The sequence below is a fragment of the Typopeltis vanoorti genome, chromosome 12 (assembly GCF_054136105.1).
Source record: "Typopeltis vanoorti isolate ZY-2024b chromosome 12, IOZ_Tvanoo_1.0, whole genome shotgun sequence".
Lineage (NCBI taxonomy): Eukaryota > Metazoa > Arthropoda > Arachnida > Uropygi > Thelyphonidae > Typopeltis > Typopeltis vanoorti.
Window position 1 is genome coordinate 59,576,751 of NC_143560.1, and position 21,963 is coordinate 59,598,713.

Genomic DNA, 21,963 nt, shown 5'->3' on the forward strand with positions numbered 1-21,963 from the left:
GGCAGGAAAAAGAACCAGAGGAATACTGGGTGGATTGATATAGTAACAAGTGCCTCCAAAAACAAAACATAGGATCCCACAGTATTGAAGTCATCATCATACGTATCAAGGATTTAGGCCTAGCATGGCCTGTTCCGGCCTTAGAAGTCATCGTTGAATTGTTTAAGAGGACGTCCTGGTTTTCTTTTTCCTAATGGCTTGTACTTTAAGGCTTGTTTTGGTAATCTTTCTGTTTTCATTCTTTGAACATGTTCCATCCATTTATGTTTATATTTTTTAATTTTTTCTATTACTGGTTCTTGGTTTAATTCTTTCATAATATCTTCGTTTCTTTTGTGATCAAATAGGGTATACTTTGCAGTTTTTCTCATAAATTTCATTTCTGCTGTTGTTAATCTTTGTTTGTCTTTTTGTTTTATTGTCCAGATTTCGCTTCCATACATTAAGACCGGTAAGGCTAATGTATTGTATACTTTTAGCCTGGTTTGTTTTTGAACTAGGTTTGGTTTAAATATAGAGTTAATTACACCTGTTATTTTTAAATATTTTGCAATTTTTACGTTTATATCTTTTTCATTTTCATATGTGATCATACATCCTAGGTAGTTAAATGAATTCACCTGTTCTAAGATCTTGTTATCTATTACTATTTTTGTTCTTGCCGGATCTTGTTCTTTAAAGGCCATAGTTTTTGATTTTTCTGTTGATATTATCATACCACAATCTTTGGATATCTCATTTAGATTTAAAATAGCTTTCTGTAAGTTATCTTCAGAATTTGTAATTATTATATGGTCGTCTGCAAAGAGGAGAGTGTTTAAGTTAACTGTAGGTGAAAGTTTAATTCCTTGGTGTAAATTTTTACTCCATTTTATTATTATTTCATTTAAGTAGATATTAAAAAGTTGCTAAGAGGGGACATCCCTGTCGGACCCCTTGGTTTATCTCTCTTGTATATGATAGCTCGTGATTTAATCTTATTTGTATTTGATTATTTTCATATATACTTGTGATAGCTTTTAGGATATTATTTGATATTTGTCTTTCTTTTAATATGTTAAATAATATGTTTCTTTTAACTTTGTCAAATGCTTTTTCAAAGTCAATAAATGCAATATGTGTTTCCAAATTATATTCTCTTCTTTTCTCTACTATTAATTTTAGGCAAAAGGCTGGGTCTATACATGATCGTCCTTTTCTAAATCCATTCTGTACCTCTAGAATAAAGTTTTTGGAATATTTCATTAGTTTGTTATTTAAGATTCTGCTATATATTTTGTAACAGGAATTTAGTATACTGTCATCTCTATTACCTTTCTTAAAGATAGGAATCACAATTGCTTTTTTCCATTCTATTGGGGGGATACCAGTTGAGTAAATTTTATTTAAAAATAATAAGTCTTTTTTTGAATCTTGTTCCTGCGTATTTATATAGTTCTGAACCTAGCTTATCTTCTTCAGTTATTTCCTTTTCATTTTCATTAATTGTTTGCCAGTTGTCTTTTTTAAAATATTTGTCTGTCCACAGTTCTGTGTAGTAATTTAGAAATTCTTCTAATTTTAATTCAGTGTTTAATTTTATGTTTTCTTTGGTATCTGCATTTAGGTGTTTCAAAATCTTATATACATTGGGTCTTATTTTATATAAATCATGTTCTAAATTAGAAACAAATTTATTCCATGATTCTCTGTCTTTTTCTGACTTCTCTTTTAGCTATGGCTCTTATTCTTTTATATTCTATTTCATCTTCTAATCTTTTACTGCTTAACCATTTGTGATAGGCTTCTTTTTTCTTTTTAATTATTTCTTTGATTGTATCATCCCAGATCTTCAGTTTTTTTCTTTTATTGAATTTTTTGGTCTTTCCTAAGCTTTCATTTGCTGCTGCATTTAGTATCGTTTTTATATTAAGCCATTCTATTTCTATTTCTTCATTTTGTTTTATTTTATCTAGATATTGGTTAATTCTTTGTTCATATAGCCATTGTACATTTGTGTCATTCAATAGTCTAGTTTTATAAACAAATGTTTCAATTTTTCTTTCTGTTCTTGTTACTTGTAGCCATTTAGGTGGTAATCTTAATTTTATTTTAACAAGGAAGTGGTCACTGCTTATTTCATATCCTCTGTGAACTCTAACATCTAGTGAAAATTTTGATGTCTTTTCATTTAATATGAAGTAATCTAATATTGATTTCCATCCTCTTGCTGCCCAAGTATATTTATGTATGTCTTTATGTTTATAGAAGGAATTCATTATTTTTAGGTTATTATAAACTACAAAGTCAATCAATTTTTTACCATTTCTGTTTAGAGTGTGTTCTCAGTATTGAAGTCCTGACAGATAACAGATAAATTTAAAGGAAAGTTGTCAATAGGAAGTTAGTAATGTAAGCTTTACGTGTAGTATTATTATAATATCCTGTATATTCCTTGACGTACAAATCAAAAATTTGATGAAGAAGGGAGCGAAAGGAGTATGAATGAGGAAACAGAAGTAATGTAAAACTCGATGTAGCTTAAAAATACCAAAGCGCTTTACATCGATTTTTACAGAGATCAAGTCTCATGAGAACTGTTACAAAAATAACCTTGTTTGTATCTATGTATTTTATTAATGTAAATAACCCTATGGGAATTGATTGTATTTACAGTTTTAATAAAGTTTCTAGAATGTCAAAAACAAAGGCAATGCTTTGCCATCGGAACTTTGTATAATGTGTAACAGCTATGTATAAGAGCACAAGAAAATTGTTTAAGTTTAAGTGTGTGAGAAAGTTGTTTGTAAGCTCTGCACATGAATACCTTCAAAGCAAATGTCATCAAAGAGGTCCGCTAGTTTCACAGAAGTTTCTGCTGCCCGACAAGACAAGGAAAAAAAAGCGCACAGAGAAGAAGAAAGAACGGGCCAGCCTTAACAAAAGGATCAAGGAGGACTGCTGATTTCTTCGGGGTTTACAACTCTTGGTGCAAGGTCCTGAGAAGGCGAAAATAAAAGAGGACTGAGCCGAATATCGGTAGGCAGTCTCCGGCAGAGAACTAGGGCAGTTTTTGGCAGAAAACCAGAGGCAGTCGGCGGAGAACCAGGAGCATACTGACCCAGAGAAACAGCCTTTAAGGCTAACCCACAGCAGAGGAAAAAATTGGGAAGTCAACCAAAGCCAAAAGCAGCGGAACGATCTTCAAGCCTGTATGCTGAAACTTCTTGCCTGAGCTTTTGAGTACCAGGAAAATTGAGGTCCAAGAACCGCTAATACACCGATGAAACGCCCCCTGAAGCAAGGCCTGAGATGAAGGAAAATCCATAGAGACTTTGATGCAGGACTTTTGGAAGGTGTCATGACAAAGAGCCTCCGTAAGTGTGTCCAACCTTTAATGTACATTCTTTTTGTAATCTAGAAGATATGTCATAGATGGACTGATAAGAAATAATAAATAATAAATATCTATAAGAGAGTCTTGCCATAGGTAGCTAATCTCTTTATGAGTAAATTAGTCTCGACAATTTGGTTTTTTAAACAGAGAAGTAACAGAGTAAATATATTGTTTAGTCATTTAATATTGAAAAAGTTTGTTTCTTAATACCAAAAGGATAGGTAAAGAGAGAGGAGTAAACTCCCTATTGCTTATTTAATTGAATTATATGTCAATAGAGTGTCACCTGATTGTTTATTTTACAATGCACTGTTCCTAAAAAAATATCGGACTTGTGAGCAGGAAACCAAGTGAGATAGCCGAAGCAAATAGTTAAGTGCAAATGGACCATGACTGTTTGTGTAAAGTTTTACTGAAGGAATTTGTGTTAGAGAGAGAGAAATCAACCAGCCGTATTACTGAATTTTATGCCAATTTAAAGATATTAGTGGTGCAGTCTCAAAAAAAAATTTTTTTTTTTTCTAGTATCCATAGGCATAAGACTCGTAGTGCGAAAGGTAGATAAACACAGTACGCAATAGAATAAGCAAGAAAGGTTACGAGAGTGAAAGTGCGCACTGCTAATTAGAATAACGGTATTTCAAAGGCGCAGTAACCAAGCAGGTTTTATAAATAGCAAGAAATAATAGCATGCACAGCTTACAGTAAGGTGTGGCAGAGCGAGAGGTAGCGAGACTACAGGAGTGACAGAGAATAAAATTGTTGGAATGCAAGATTTGATGAAACAGGTATTGAAATTGAAAAATGAAACGAGAAATATGCAGTGATATTAGATTTTTGGTGGAAACTAATGAAAGTGTGCAAAATAATAGAACGAAAGAAAACAGGGTAAAAGAGGTGACAAGTGATTTGAGGATAGCAGTGTATGGAGATTCCATAGTTAGAGGATTAGTTAATGAGGGAGTAGGATAATTCAGGCATTGGACATGAGGAAGAAACGAGCAAGAGAGTTAGTGGTGATTGTGGGGACAAATGATCTCAGTGGACATAAGGAGCATGTGAGGGCAAATAACAGAAGGTTACTGAGAAGAGTGAAAGATAACAGTGTAGTGAGAAAGGTTGTCAGTGTGCTGCTAGTATGCTAGTAGCTGTGAGGAGATGAGAGTACAGTTTGTAGATGTATGTAATGTGTTTGAGGGAAGAATGGAATTATACAGGCTTGATGGGTTACATTTGAATGGCTTTGGGGTGAGTGCACTGGAGAAAGAGTTGCTAGATGGAACTGCAGTGTGTGATGCAAGCATGAGATCAGAAGTAAGAGATGAAGTGAAAGAACAGGAGTGGGATTGAAGAGGCAGAGGTGCTTGGCAGTGGAAACAGTAGTAGTGTGAGAAATGAAGAGAGAACAGAAATGCAAGATGAACAGGGAAACAGTAGTAGTGTGAGAAATGAAGAGAGAACAGGAATGCAAGATGAACAGGGAAACAGTGAAAATGGGAAAGTTGAGACTGAAAAGATATATGTGGTAAGCTGTGACAAGGGCAGGTGTGGTGAGGAAATCATAACCAACAAGTGGCTTGGATAGGACTGGAAACAGACCTAAAAATGAAATTTCATTTGTTGTGTTTGTTTACAAATGCCAGGAGTATCAGAAATAAGGGAGTTTCACTGATTGAGTTTATTTGTCTGAAAATCACTGGAATAAGTGAAACATGGTTGAATGAAGATGATATCCTAACGGGAATGGAAATAGAAGGATACAACATTTTTCATGAGGATAGAAAAAAACAAGACGGGAGGAGGAGAAGTGTTGCTGATAATAGCAGAATTATGTCCACATAAGGTTGACATGAAAGAGGGAAATAATGGCAATGGTTATGAGGCAGTGTGGTGTGGGTGGAGTTTTTTTGGATATAGGAAGACATATTTAGTTGGATATTGCTATAGGCCTAGGAATGTGGAGGGAGGTGATGAAGAAATGTATATACAACTTGGATTAGTGATCAAAGGAAGGGTAATTATTATGGGGGTATAGACTGGAATGAAGAGATAGCATCTGAGAATAAAGAAAATGAATTTCTTGATTCTTGAGAGATAACTATCTCAGACAGCATGTAAAGGAGGGCATGTGAGGATCAAGAGCTTTAGATCTGATCATAGCATCAGAGGATGTAATTGTGAGGAGTTTCACACTTTCCTCCAGTTGGCGAGAGTGATCATGAAGTGATCACCTGGGTTTTGGCTAGTCATATGCAGACTTCTGTGAGGAAAGGATATATGTGGAAGTACAAGATAGGTAATTATGACAAACTTAGGAGAGAGATTGGAGCTATAGCATGGAATGAAGTGTTGAGTAGTAAGGAAAAAGATGCTGCTTGGGAACTGACAAACAAATACATAACAGTATCAATGCATGAATGTATTCCAAAGGCCCAAAGATTGAATAAGGTAGGTGTAAAATGGATGAATGAGGGGCTTAAGCATGAAATCTAGAAGAAGATACTTTGGAGGCTGTACAAGATGAATAATGGTAATAATCGGTTACATATATAAAGAATAAGCCAGGAGAAAGACTCAGTTCATAAGGAAAATGGAAGTAGAGTATATGTAACTGATTATTACCATTATTCATCTTGATCAGCCTCCAAAGTATATTCTTCTTCTTCTTCCAGATTTCATGCTTAAGCTCCTCATTCATCCATTTTATACCTACCTTATTCAACCTTTTGGCCTCCAGAATACATTCACGCATTGATTGGCAAATCAGGCAAAGAAAAACCCTACAGAGTTGTTCAGATATGTGGCAAGTGGAAGGATGAATCATTATGGTAAGATGATGTTAATGGATGAAAATGGTAGAATGGCAACTGCTGCAGATGATGTTGAAGTATTCAGTGATCAATTTATAAGTGTGTTTCATTCTCATCAGGGTGGAATCATGAGCAACTTAAGTGCAGAGGAGATAGGAGAGGATGGCTTATTTGTGAGTGAGCAGGAGGTATTTGAGGAAATAAATAACTTTGATGTCAATAAGGTAATAGGATTTGATGACATATGACCACTTCTTATGGGAATATTCCAGGGAATTGGCGGTAGCACTGGCATGCCAGCTTAATAGGTTCCGAGTGGAAAGAAGGTAAAATTGTTCTACTGCATAAAGGTGGTGATAAAGCTGGAGCAACAAATTATAGGCCAATTTGTATATCTGAAGCTGTGCTGAAGGTACTAGAGAGAGAGAGAGATTGGTGAGAAATAGGATACAGAAATGGATTGATAACAGCAATATTCCCTGTGGTTTTCAGTGTGGGTTTGTTAAAGGGAGATCAAGTTTTACTAACTTTCTTATGTACTATAACAAGGTGACAAATCCCTTGGACAGAGGAAATGCATATACAGCGGCGTATTTGGATTTTGTAAAGGCTTTTGACAGACTGCCACATGACAAACTGTTAAATAAATTGAAACAGATGAGACTGGATAACAGACTTCTGAGTTGGATCAGTGACTGGCTGTCAGATAGGTATCAGAAAGTTGTATATGGTTGTGCAGTATCCCAAAAGAGGAAGGTCACTAGTGGTGTACCACAGGGATTCAATTTGTATATTAATGATATGGGGATGGGTTTAACTAGTGATATCAGTTTGCAGATGATGCAACATTGGGAAGAGCAATGCAGAGTCAAGCAGATATTGTGGCCTTACAGGAGGACTTGTTGAATAGTTCACATGAATGGGTGGGTAAGTGGAACTCTCAGTTCAATATTGCAAAGTATAGGTTTTGAAATTTGGTAAGCAGTGATGGGATGCAAAGTATACACTTGGTGGGGAAACTTTAAAGGAGATAGAGGAGATAAGAAATCTAGAAGTGGTGGTGGTGGAAGACAGGGACCTGAAATCCATGGGCCACATTGCACAAGTTGTGAAGATGTCACATCAGATAATGGAAATAATGCAGTGGACCCTGACATTCAGAAACAAAGAGGTTATGATGCCATTGTATAGGGCCTTGATCAGGCTTCATATAAATTATTGTGCACAGGTTTGATCTTTAAAAAAGTTTTATAAAGACCAAAACCTTTGCAAATTTGACCAGAGAAAACTCCTCAAGTGCTCTCTGGTCAAATATATTTGCCTTTTATTAGTACATTTGATAAAGGTTTCACTGTCCTGACAGCTCTTTTGAATTGGTTGGTTCTCGTCAGAAACCAGGCAGAAACTTTAAGAAAAAAAGAACTTTTATTCAACACTAAAGAAATCCAATGTCAGAGAATTCTATTTTTCATAAATGAACTCTTGCTCAGTGTGCAATAGTAATTATCAAAAGAAAGAGCCAAAAGACTTCATTTCAGCAATGTAAATCATGTAAAATTATTACATATTATCTATATTAAAAATTATATAGAAATAATGTTGAATATCAATATCCACTATTTCTATCTAATTTACATTGCCAAAATGAAACCATATGGCTCTTTCTTTTGATAAATACATGAAATGGGAACTTAATCCTTGAAAACACAAAAGAATTTTGGGCAAAAAGATTAAAAAAATGCAGTATACTAGACTAAATAAAAAAAATATTACAGAAAACAGGGAGACCTAATAATAACCGATTTACTACTGAAATAAGAGCCTTGTGGCATCAAAAGAAAAAGATAAAAGCAGTTTTTTAGAACACCTGAATTATTAGAAAACACACAAAAATTAAAAAAAAAAAAAATTTCATCTAAATGTAGAGAGGCAATCAAAAAGCAGATATATCAGAATGAAGTCATCAAACAAAATTAGCATATATATCTAGCATAATTATTATTGTTAATGGGTATCTCAATTGAGTCCAAAGACTCATCACAGGAGGCCCAGAAACATCGTGCATCATATACCTGTCATACCCACCATACTGTCACCAAATTCACCAAGGGAGTAAGAAATTAACCATTATTAACACAGTGCCTATCATACCTCTCCTTAAACTGATTCACTGACAAAGAATTGACAACTACCTCAAGCAACTTGTAGAAAAATAATCTAGATCTCACATTCTTGCTGACATTTTACTCAACTTCCAATGATGACTTATTGTCCTGTCACCACCAGCAATATACTGAAAAAGTTCCCCTACCTCCATTCTATAAAATACTTTTGGCAGCTTGAATGTTTCTATCGTATCACCTCTCTTCTTTCTATCTGCCAATTTCTGTAATCCGTAAATCTTTAATCTCTCCTCATACGTAACATTTCATAGGCCTGCAACCATCTTGGTTACTCACCTATGAATCTTCTCAACCACCTTCACATCTCCAAGAAATGCAAGGGACTAAATCGGAACACAATAATCCAGATGTGGACATATAACAGTCTTATAAAAAGGAATAATTAATTTTCTGTCCCTACTAATCAGCGTATTTCTGAGCATCTAAGTGATCTTCTAAACTGTTTCACAAATTTTTGCAATATAACTTCTGAACTTCAGTTTCCTATCAGCCATAACTTCCAGATCCCTAGCCTAATCAATTTCCAGCAATGAAACCCCATCAATAGAATACAGAGATTAAAATCTTTACATTTTTCCACATTAATAAAAGAAAAAAAATCATTATCCTTTGACCACAATGACAGCAGACTGAAATCACGCTATAGGATCACTACATTGTCTGTATGTATGCACTATAGCTCTTTCCAACTTAACAGGATCAGAAAACTAAATATCACTCTGTAAATAGTCTCCAATATCATTAATATATAAACAACAAAAGACCAAGAACAGAGCCTTGTGGAATACCACTGGTCACTTTTTTTTGATTTTGTTCCTCATACACTGCTCTCTGATGCCTGTCAGACAACCACCCTGCTTATCCATCTGTATCCATTCCCATTTGTTTTAGTTTACTCGACAGATTCGCATGCGGTATTCTATGAAATATTTTTGCGAAATCCAACAATATAACAGTACAGGCATTACCTTTATCCAACTCTATCGTTACTTTATTACAGAACTTGCAAAAACATATAAAGCTATATTACCACTAAAAATGAAAGATAAAACAGATACCCTGACTGGTAAATTAATATATATATATATATATATATATATATATATATATATATATATATATATATATATATATATATATATATATATATATTATGAAATTCGTATGGAACATTTTAAACAAACTTTCGCAAAAGTTAACATTGAAAATTATGAAATAAAAGTTGTTTCGTAAAATTTAGGAAATACCAAAAATATCGGAGGTGTCGTCGTTCAAGTTTTACCTAATGCTGAATTGTTATAAGAAGGAAAATGGACTAGTATTTAAAAAAATAAGGCTCTAACCCGATGAACGATCGCTACTGGCTATGCTCCTGTTAGGTTATCGTACTTATTGAATAACATTTTTTTGCAATGCCAATTTAATTCTTTTAATAACAAACCTCTCTTCCTGTGCATTTATAACAGTAAAGCATCAGTTAAAAAAAATAATAATAACACTTTTCCGGGTAACAGTTTATGTTGCCTAAACGGAAAGCACTCATATTGTTATAAGCTTCACAAAATACTTTACCTGCACTTTGGAGAGCATTTGCAACGTCTTTCTCAATTGACTCTAGTTGTTTCAGTCTTTCCGTTATTCCTGTCATATTTGGTGTACAAAATGAATAATTCAAAATAATTATAAAAGGCCCCACTTTGAATAAACTATCAAACTAAACACGTTTCTCAAATTCATAAAATTCGTTATTAGACGCAAGAGGGCGTATTTACAATCGAATCTGTTAACGTGAGTTAGGAGTCCAGGGAGGGATAAATGAAAAGTATTCGTCTGTGTTGTTAACGAATTAAAGAGCAAAATGTGTTATTGACCAATATAGATTGTCTCCGGAACTCAGACTATTAGGAATTTTTTTTAGCTAACTATTTATTGTACATAAATTTGCAAAATTTATGATAAATATGGCCATGGAAGTAGACGAAGTGATAAAAAATGTTATGGCAGCATCTGGAACTACCGGTAGTGTTTCAGTATCTCTGCATCCTCTTGTAATAATGAATATATCAGAGCATTGGACTAGAATTAAAGCTCAAGAAGGAAGTCCTCAACAAGGTTTGAAAACGTTTTCTTTTGTTGACATAGATTAAATCTTAAACCACATGCCAGTTTGTTTCGTAGTTGTTTTTCGAACATGTTTCTTAAATAAAATTAGTGAATTTATGATTCATTTTTTGTATTGCTTTTCCTTGAAAAGTAAATACAACTTTCACGCACGGTTTGATTGTGAACATCTGATGTAAATTTTGTGGAAGGAATATCACTAAACACTCTTCTTTGATCAATTGAGCAATGAACTGTTTTAGTGTGTATGTGGATGAGTATGGCATCATCTGTTTAGAGAGGCTGTTAATTGGTGAATGAAAGTGGATGAGAAGTCAGAGAAATAAGTTGTTTGGGTAAAAGCTAATGAGGGAGGCATTGTGTAATTAGTTGTCGCGATTGATTATTATTTACGCGATGTGTTACTATTATGTATGTTAGCCACAAAATGCTTTTCTGTCAGCAGGAATCAGACTCGGCCAGTGGGTGAGAACTAAACATGCAAGTTAGACAATGTTTGAATACAGAGATGTAGAGAGAAGTGACAATAGAAGTCAGAATGAATCCTTGGAGGGGGGGGGGACTTCTGGTACATTTGTTATCTTTTTTTTTTATCTCCTAACACTTACATGAAAAATAATAATTTTTGTTGTTGTTGTTTGTTCTGATTCACGTGACTGTTCAACATTCATTTGGCACTGGAGAGTCAGTGTATCAAACTTTATCCCTAAAAATGAATATCAGAATTCAGTTAGGAGTACTGTTTCATGTAGCAGATGCTTCCTCACCTGGCTAAGTTGTGCAGAAAAATATTATAGTTGTAAGTAAAAAATCAGAGTATTAAAAAAAAATAAAAGACACAAAAATTATGAATCATTTGTAGAATTTAAATATGAGTGCTAAAAATTATAATTTAGGATGTTGGCAGTGATTCTGGTTACTGGACAGGAGTAATCAGATTATTCATTTAACAGTGCTAATTGCAGTGGCTAGTGAAAGACACTGCCATTCATATAAAATAAATGGACTGAAAATAATCAACACTTAGATCTCATATGATAGTGTCCACCAAAACATGATTGAATACATCCTAATTATTAGTAAATGGGCAAGTTTTGTGCAGAACCCCAGGACATTGAGGTGCAGAGGGAGGATCTGACCACTACCTTGTTAACACACCATTTGAAGCTTGGAAATGCACTCCAGGGACTTATTATTATTAAGAGCCTCTGTAGCTCAGTCAGTACAGACAAAGCCCTTTGGTCAGAAAGACCCAAGTTCGATTCCCATCCAAGACATGAGGAACTTTTATCTGGACTTTTTCGACTAAAGCTGTGTTAGCTGGTCTCATACAGAGGTAGAGGGTTTTTCATTCCTCAGAACAGTGAAATTGGCCGATGAACACACATCGATCTACATTCGTAAAATACATACTTAATCCCCTCACTAGGAGGGCTCAACCATCCTAAGGGACTGGAGGAACGGGGGTGGGGACCCCATATTCTTATTATTATTAAACCAAATCATTGACCAGTGCTGATATTGCAAGAATTTACTAGGAAGAGTTACTCAGATGTTATGAAAGAGCTAGCCTACAAGATCATTATTAGAAAGTGCATGGGATGGCTTCAAGAAGTCCATGCATGAAACTAGTCAGTCTGTTTTAAGGATTAGAGAGAAGCAAAAATTCATTGCCTGACTGTGTAAATAATTTTGAGCACTGAGACAATGCAGGTAATTGCTGAAAGAAGAAGAGAATTCAGGAAAAAGCCTAGTTTTCCATATAATGAGAACAAACTGAGATATAGAGAAATTAAATAAGTTAATCAAAAGAAAAATTACTTTTGATTTAACAGCATAGCAAAGAATGAAGCTATAGAGAGAATAATCACAAAGAACTATATGAAATTTAATAGGTTATGTAGAAAGAGAGAGAGAGAGAATGAAGTGAATTGATTAAAAGATAAAATTAAAAAAGACACTTGATTGTTAGTTTGTTAGTGGTTCTGAATTTACAGCTGAAATGAACAACTCAGGCTGTGATTCCAGTGTGTTATGTCTATTAATTTCATGTTCTTATGGCCAGTGTTTATTTTGCAAAAATTAAAGGGCAAGATGCCATAATGGCAAGGTAGTTAGAGCATTTTGATAATCTTTTAAACAATATTCATTCTTGCGACTGTTGATCTTAGTGAACTAACACACACACAAATCCCCAGGATATGATGCGATTACTGCAGAATTGCTAAAAGGAGGTGGGAACAATACAGGACAAGACAGCTACAAAATATTAAGGAAATTAAATAGCGAAGAATGAGATGCAGCACAAATCGACATAATACAAGATAAACAATGGATAGAAACAATCAGGGTGTCAGAACATTATAAGAATGTGTGGTATGATCAAATTTAATAACAGAAATTAATGAAGAAATCGGTACTGAGATGGAACCAGTAAAATTGGAAGAACTAAAAGAAGTAATAAAGGTATCAAAAAATAGAAAATCAACTGGATTAGATTGCATAAATACAGATTCTTAAAATTAAAAACTGGAGGAAATGTGAGGTTCCATCAGATCGGTTAAAAGCTAAGGTTATATCTATATTTAAGAAGATGGATAGAGATAATTGTGGAAATTACAGAAGAATAAGTTTATTAAATATAAGTTACAAAATTTACAGTAAAATCCTGAATAAAAGAATTAGAAATATCGCAAACAATCTACTCTCAGAAGAACAGGCTTCAGACATGGAAGCTCATGTATAGACAATATTTGTGTTAAAACAAATTATTGAACAAAGATGAAAATTTAATTTAGAGACTCATATGGCCTTTATAGATAATGAGTAAGCTTTTGATAAAATACACAGAGATAAACTATGAGATAAATGAAAAAAAAAACAAGGATATCCATTACATTCAGTACAAGCTATATAAAGTTTATATAAAGATACAAAAATAGAGTTAGTTACAGTTAGGTAATAAATTGACAGACGAGATTGAAATAAATCAGGGTATCAGACAGGGATGTAACTTGTCTCCAACTCTATTCAATATATATATATATATATATATATATATATAGAGAGAGAGAGAGAGAGAGAGAGAGAGAGAGATCAGATTATTAAAATATGGAAAACAACAAGGTATCCAGTTAACCAGAAGAACTGTTATCAATACAATGCTGTATGCAGATGATCAGATTGTATTACAAGACAATGAAGATGACCTTCAAAAATCAGTATACAAATTAAACAAAATAAGCCAACAGTACAATTTAACAATTTAAAAATTTCACAGAAGAAAATAAAAGTCATGGCATTTAAAGGACAAGATCATGTTAGATCAAAAATAGTTATAGGAAATAAAATAACAGAACAGATGACAGAGCTTAATTATTTAGGCTGCATAATAACGTACCTAGAAGATAAAGATATAGATGAAAAAATAAAGAAATTTTAGAAAATCTGTGGAACAATTAAAAAACATTGAATTAAAAAAAAAAGACAAGAAACTCAACTAAAATTTTATAAAGTAATGGCACTCCCACTTTACTATATGGTTCATAAACATGGACCATTAAAAAGAAAGATGAATGTAAAATAAAAGCTGCAGAGATGAGATTTTTAAGAACAGTTAATGTTATTATATAACACTTCCAGGGAGTCCAAAGACTCATTGAGGGAGAGCACCTGCTCTACAACTCTCCATTTCCACCATTCCACTAACCGCAACTACCTTCATCATCTACACCAGTACCATCTACTGCCGACCACCAGCACCACTATTTTCACAGACAATCACAAACATGCATGCCCACAGCAGGATTCGAACCTGCAGCCTTATGGCTGGAGAGCAAAAAATTGGACCATATAAGAAATGAAGACATCAGAAAAGAACTATATTCTTTTTCAGGTTATCTTGAAAGTAAAGACATATACTACAGGCCATACCACTTCCGAAGGTATTGGGATATTAGTTCGCTGTTACTATGGCAATGGTCGTTGGAGACCACGTGATAGATAATTGCATTTTCCAAAAATTTCCCTGTAACAATTTAATGGCATGAAACATAATTCTAGCATCAGCAAGTAAGGAAGTAGTAAAATAATTATATACAAAGTACCACGATGTGATAACATAAAAAATTTAAGGAACTATTTTATGCAGCATAAGCCTATAGTATGAATGGTAAGAAAAGCCGGAAATGTAGCTTATTCCACTACTTCCAAGATAACCTGAAACACAATATAGATATTTATAACATAAATGAGAAGATCAAGGAACATAGAGAGAAATAGAACATGTATTTAGGATTGAAAGATATTGGCTACCAAAAGAATAAGAGGATGGGAACGATATAGTGACTTGTTTGACTGAGATCCTGAATGTTTCTATCAAAGTGTAAGGCTCCCAGAGACTTCACAAAAATATATTAATAATATTATTATTATGTAACACTTCCAGGGAGTCCAAAGACTTATTTTGAGAGGGATCCTACTCTACAACTCTCCGTCTCCACCAACTACACTGAACCATCAATACCATTTACTGCCTACCACCAGTATTTTTTGTCTGTATGCAGGATGAAAAATGTGAGCTTGGCACAAGATCTGAATTGCATTTGAAGTAAATTATACTTTATTTCTAGTTAAGTGGCTTTAAACATGAATAGAGAATCAGATTGTATTTGTTTTCAAAATTTTTAATTCCAGTTATACAAACATGTGTTTTACATTGCCTGATAGGAAAAACAAGAGAGTTTACTTTTCCTTACACTCTAGTTACAGGCTTTGCTACTAGAGTCTGCTGTAAGTGCTTGAAACAAAAAGATCCTTCAGGTGCTTGCTCAAAGAGTTAACAAAAATGGCATGTCCACCAAAGAAAGTGTTTTGTGTTATCATATTTGCAAAGTGTAATTCCATAATTACAGCTCAACATAAATTTTGCACTAAATTTAAGAAACAACATCTTCATCATAAGCAGATTTGCAAGTGTATGGATACTTGAAATGTACAAGGAACAAACTGGATATGGTACAAAATGAAAAGACTAAACATCGATATACTAGGAATCATGGAAACACATTGGAAAAACATGGGACACTTTGCATCACAGCTGGACAGTACTGTTTATTTTGCTAGACATAATTCTATAAGTAGAAACGGAGTAGCAATAATTGTCAAACAGTGTATGTGCAAATCAATGATGGGATAATTTCCTTCAGGATTGACTATAATTTAATACCGATTGCACTCTTACAAATTTATGCTTCTACAAGTGATGCAGGGAAGAAGAGAGGAGACCATCAACCTCTTCTATAGAGATCTGAATTTAGCTATAGATGCAATACCGAAAAGAGACATTTTAATCATGAAGGGTGATTCAACCCAAAGACTTATTTAGCAAAATAAGGCTGTTGAACAGAAATTCTAGCATTCAATGAAGTTCATGAACAATTTGCTGACAGAAAATACTTGAGCATCTTTTTTTTAGCTTAGAACTTAGCTCTTTTTTTTTTAGAACAGTTTGAGTTATAAACATTGAAGTTCTCAAGAAAGACTACTCACTATTTGAGTATTTTGGTTGTAAAAAAAAAATCTTGTTTCAGAGACAGTGAAAATGTTAGTGGTTATCAGAATTTAGAGTATTAGAGACAGTAAGGTACTACAACTGTATGGAACAAGGGGGGGGGGCTGGAATTCAAGATTTAACATTCTCTGACATGTCAGATCTAACAAATGCACAGATTTGGCTGTTATAACAGGAGAGATCAATCAGAATGTAGGTTGGAAACTTGAGCTGGTTGGTCATTGTTGAGACCACCGTGAGTGTTGGTTGAAGTAGATGTGGATGTTTTTTAAAAATAAGTTTTTGTTGTTTTTCTTTAATATTTTTTTTCGTATAATTTTCTGAAGATTATTTTTCTTATTTGCATGTTACACTGAAATTATTTATGATGACATACATGGTTGAGTGTTGGAAAGAAGAGTAGGGGTCATAGTGTTGGATGTGAAAGATTTGGTAATGCCTCCCATGCATAGAGGGAGTAAGTACCCAGCTCCTTGTCCATTCCACAGTCCTGACAGTGGCCCTTCTCTTCATACCGTTTATACTCAAGACTCCCTACATGCACAGTTTGGAAGAGTAAATGGTAGTTGAATTATTTGTTCGTTGGTTAGGAGGTCTTCTGATGCATTAACATCATGATCAGTTGTGTACTATCTAGTAGCAAGTCTGTGGAATCACTTTTGCTGCATTACCTATGAATAGGAGAGGTTGAAGATTCCTTGAGTGTGTAGGGATCCTCCTTGATATCTGCATTTCATAGAGCAGTAACCTCAAAACCTACTCTGCAGACCAAACAGCCACCACTGGCCTACAGTATGGATGGATTGTTATTATTATTATTACAGGTATTTCCATGGAGTCAGTAGACTCATCGCGGGAGACCCAAACTATCAAAACATATCTCTTCTTGAATTCATTTACAGATGAAGCACTCACAACTGAGTTAGGCAGTGCATTGCACTCATTCACCACCCTCCAGGTGGAAAACCTCGTTCTCACACTCTTGTTAATCACACTTTTCCTTAATTTCCAGGGATGACCTCTTGTTCTTCCATCACTATCACACAGCTGAAACATTTCCCCTGCATCAATCTTATAAAAACCTTTTAGTAATTTAAATGTTTATATCATACCCCCTCCCCCTCTTCTCTGCCTATCAACCCACCTCTGCAATCCACAAGCTCTCAATCTATCAATTTAGGGAGCATTTTTTACATCACTCACCAACTTAGTCACTTTCCTCTGAACCCTCTCCACAACCTCCTCATCTCCAAGGAATCCAGGTGACCAGACCTGAGCACAGTAATCCAAATGTGGAAGTATCAACACTTCATAAAGGGGAACAATAACCTCTTTATCTCTGGATGTTAGTGTGTTTCTCAATAACCAAGTTATCCTATGTATAATCTTGGACACTTTAGCAATGTGTCCCCTGAACTTCATCTCCCTATCCAACATCCCTAAGTCCCTAGTCTCATCAATCTCTTGGAGTACCGTTCCATCAATGTAGTACTCAGCTGGTAATCTTTTAATCCAAAAATGCATAACTTGACACTTTTCCACATTTAACTGACATTCATTACGTTTTGCCCATTTTGCCATCTTATTTAAATCATCCTGCAAACTCTCAACATCAGCTTGATTTTTTATTGTGCTACCCAACTTTGCATCATCAGCAAACAACTAAATATCTTCCTTTAAGCCATTTCCTATATCATTTATGTACAAATTAAACAACAATGGCCTAAGCACAGAGCCCTGAGTCACACCACTGGTCACCTGCCTCATCCTGGACTCTGCTCCTCCATATACACCACCTTCTGGTATCTCTCCCTGAGCCATTCTCCTATCTATATCACCAGTTTAGTATCTATCCCCATCTGCTCCAATTTGCACAACAGTATTCCATGGGGTATCCTGTTGTCAAAAGCCTTAGCAAAATCCAGAAGTACCACTGTATAGCCATTTCTTTTGTCCAACTCAGATGTCATTCTATTATAAAAAGTCAATAAATTGCTAAGGCAGGATTGACCTTTAAGAAAACCATGTTGGCCCCTATAGAGTATCATATCCTGATCCACCCATTCTTGAATTTTGTCTTTAACCAACTTTTTCAATACTTTTATCACTACTCCCGAGACGGTGATTGGTCTGTAATTAACTACCGCAGTTTTAGGGCCACCTTTATGCAAAGGAACTACATTGCCTTCCTTCCACTCCCCAGGGACCATACCAGAGTTCAAACTTTAGTTAAATAACCAAGTAAGAAGGCGTTGACAATTCCTTTGCATTCACACAACACCCGAGGTGATATTCCATCTAAACCCAGCAGTGTTTGCATTTAAATTTTGAATATACTAAGTACCTCTGATTTCTTAACTTCAATTCTCACATTACTTATTGCTACAGGTACAGATATATCCTCACTTAGGTGATAGACTTTTGAAAAGTGATCATTCAGTAACTCTTCTATTACATCTGAATTTGTCACCTCAATACCATCAGTACCCACTAAAGTTATCCTTCCAAAGTCATTCTTCCTTTTACTTGCCACATAGCAGAAGAACTCTTTGGGAAAATTGTTTGGTAGTGTTTCACTGAATGATGAAAGTCATTTACTACCTGGGGATCTAATTGGCATTTCCTTCAACTAGGAAAGATATACATGCAACCAGTACTTACTAGCATTGCCAAAGTCCTATTTGTGGAACAGTTACATTAAAAAATTGAAGAGGATAGTGGAGAAAGAGGTGTCATGTATGGCAACTTTTTTTTAAGGCAATAAAAAATACAGATTTGATGCTAAACTGTGTGTGCGCGCGTGCATGCATGTGTAGCATCGCTTATCCACCATTTCAATATTGAATGAAATGGTATATGAAAATGAATGTCAGGCTTACTAACTTTGATACCTTGAACATACATGATATAAGAGTTTGTGTATTATATACATTGTTTGTTAAATCACTTTGTTTACAGACTTTACTAAATAATTCTGATGTTCTCTAACAGATTATTCATATTACAGATAATCCATTTAGTGTTAATTTTATGCAACTGTATGTTTGTGAGTATACTATATATTTATTGTCTTAATTTATCCTGATGAAGCTGGCCATAATTCCAATGAAACTAATCAACCTAAGATCTAATGAAAGTATTGTTCTATCTGGAATATACTGTGAAGCTATATATCTATATAGACACACACACACACACATGTGTGCATGTGTGTGTTTGACTAAAGTTTATATGGCAGAATACCAGAATGAGTCGGTAACACTTATTTTAATTGACAACACAATGTTTCCTCCTAATTGCACAGGATTTCTTCAAGTGTAAATATACAAACTAATAAACTAGTTGACAAAACAGTAAAGACTAACAAAGGTGCTGATGTTATTTTTAAAATGTTTCTAATTGTGTATAGTCAAACACATTCATGTGAATGCTTAAACACGCACAATCTTCTGAACAATCAGAAAAATTTTAAAAATAACATCAATATTTTCTTTAACTGCATAACACTTGTCACCTTTGTTACAAATGAATTACAATATTCACATTTTTTGAATCTCCTGTTCCCTGCTTCTCATCATTGCACAAATGGAAGGCAGAAATCATTACAAGTAAACTCATTGCGAGTTTACTTGTAATGATTTCTACTACACTGAATAATAATAATATAAGTATGTAGACTTTGCCGGTTCAAACACTTGACTGAAGTTTATAAGGTAGAATACCAGAATAAGTATTTAACATTTATTCAAATTGACAACTAACTGCACAGGATTTCTTCAGGTATAAATATACAAACTAGTAAACAAAATAGTAAGGACTTTGTTAGTCCCTGTGCAGTCATAGGAGGCAGGGAACAGGAGATTCAAAAAATGTGAATATTGTAATTCAGTTTAATATATTATGCCTATCTATTTATATGTGTATGCTCAGTAATATGTAGGTAGGTAGATTAGTACAGTATATCTGTTTCATAATCATTTATTAGCAGCAATGCATTTTGTCATTTTGTTAATACAGTATGGCGGGGGGGGGAATCACCAGTACTGAATAACTACAACGATATATGAGGTGTGACAATTCAATTTAATTCCTGGAATGACCGTGTGGTGATTTGGTTGGAGTCACATTAGTAATCGTGTTTGTACATGTTTTAACTAATGCATGCATAAACCTCAAGCCAATAGAGCCATATAGTTAGTTGACTGTTGCAAAAAACAGAGATCTGCATGTAAACTTTGGCATAAAATGTGTGATCAAAATTTGGAGCAGCGTGTTAACATCAAATTTTATGTGAAAATCATCAAAACTGCTACTGAAATGTTGGAACTGCTACTGAACTGTTGAAAGTGGCATATGGTGTTGATGCTCTGAAAAAGTCAAATGTCTTTGAGTGGCATAAGAGATTCAAAGGTGGGCAAGAAGATATGAACAACGATCCCAGAAGTGGACAGCCAAATACAAAAATGACAGATGCAAATGTGAACAGAGTGTGAGATTTGGTATGGTCTGATAGACGATTAAATGTGTCATTAATGGCTGATGAATTGAAAATGAATCGAGAAACAGTCGAGGTAATTTTAACTGAAGAATTGGGTATGCAAAAGATTTCAAAAGAAATCGCGACGATGCTTGGTGCACTCATCGTGAGAGAGTTTCTGGCCAAAAAATTGAATATTGAATTAGGTCATCCTGCTTATTCACCTAACATAGTTCCCTGTGATTTCTAGCTGTTTCCAAAATTAAAGAGTGCTCTAAAAGGATGAAGATTTTCTGACATCGCTGATATCAAGCATAATGTGATAAAGGAACTCAAGAGTATTCCGAAAAAAGAGTTCCAAGCCTGTTTCCAAAAATGGGAACACCGTCTAAACCAGTGTATAAATGCACAAGGGGACTACTTCGAAGGTGAGACAGTAGCCACTAATGTATAGTTCCAAATGTTAGTTTTTATAGATGCATTCCGGGAATTAAATTGTCACACCTCATATATTATCAAGTAAATGGGTGTAAAAGTTCAGTACTGTACTCTTACACCATACTGTACAATTAATATACTTACTTGTTAAATGATATATAGAATTAGCCACCATATTCTCAAATCACACGTATTTAAAATAAAATAAAAAATTCCCTACATGAACTCAGATAATAAGCTGTTTTCAGGGTAGTCCATTGTCAGATATCACCAAGATTTATTGTAAATTTTATCATATAAACGCTTATTTAGAAAAGATTTGAATTGGCTGAGATATAACATTATATATTTAATATTTTCTATTATAACAGTTGTCGGTGCTTTAATAGGAAAGCAAAAAGGTCGCAACCTTGAAATAATGAATTCTTTTGAGTTGGTATTTGATCGTATAGAAGGTGATATTGTTATTGACAAAGATTATTACACAACTAAAGAACAACAATGTAAGTAATTTTTTTAAAAAATTTGTTAATATGTAAACAATAATGTTCTTTTCACAAGATTTCAAAATTTCAGATTTCCCTTGTGCATTTACTACAAAATAAGTAAATTGTTAAAATACAGGTAGTCCTCAACTTTTGAATTGGTTGCATTTTGAAGGCCATTCGTAAATTATTATTATTAGCATCTGACCTCCATGAAGTCAGAAACTCATCATGGGAGGTATACACACTATTGCACACAATTCTCATCCAACAGTGCCTTAAAATGATTCAATGCGTCTACATTCGCAGCACACTCAGGCAATGCATTCCACTTCCAACCACTCTCTATGCAAAGAAACTGCTCCTCACTCCTCTTCTCACACACTCTTTATACAGTTTCCAGTGATGGCCTCTTGTTCTACCTCCTCTGCCATTTTATGAAAAATCTCTTCCATGTCAATCTGATAACAATCCCTGACTAGCTTATATGTCTCAATCATA

At 34.3% G+C, this 21,963-nt stretch overlaps 2 protein-coding genes across 3 annotated transcripts in view; one reads left to right on the forward strand and one right to left on the reverse strand.

Annotated features, from left to right (window-relative positions):
• The window catches only part of MED11 (mediator complex subunit 11), a 39,001-nt gene extending 28,891 nt beyond the window's left edge, over nucleotides 1-10,110 (reverse strand). For both annotated transcript variants that reach the window (XM_090401200.1, XM_090401201.1), the window contains exon 1: nucleotides 9,942-10,110. In XM_090401200.1, the coding sequence (XP_090257326.1) occupies nucleotides 9,942-10,017 (76 nt within the window). In that variant the 5' untranslated portion in view covers nucleotides 10,018-10,110. The remainder of the gene's footprint in view (nucleotides 1-9,941) is intronic.
• Nucleotides 10,111-10,167: 57 nt separating this feature from the next.
• The window catches only part of CSN6 (COP9 signalosome subunit 6), a 143,455-nt gene continuing 131,659 nt past the window's right edge, over nucleotides 10,168-21,963 (forward strand). The window contains exons 1-2 of the mRNA XM_090401653.1: nucleotides 10,168-10,481; nucleotides 21,349-21,480. Of these exons, the coding sequence (XP_090257779.1) occupies nucleotides 10,322-10,481; nucleotides 21,349-21,480 (292 nt within the window). The 5' untranslated portion in view covers nucleotides 10,168-10,321. The remainder of the gene's footprint in view (nucleotides 10,482-21,348; nucleotides 21,481-21,963) is intronic.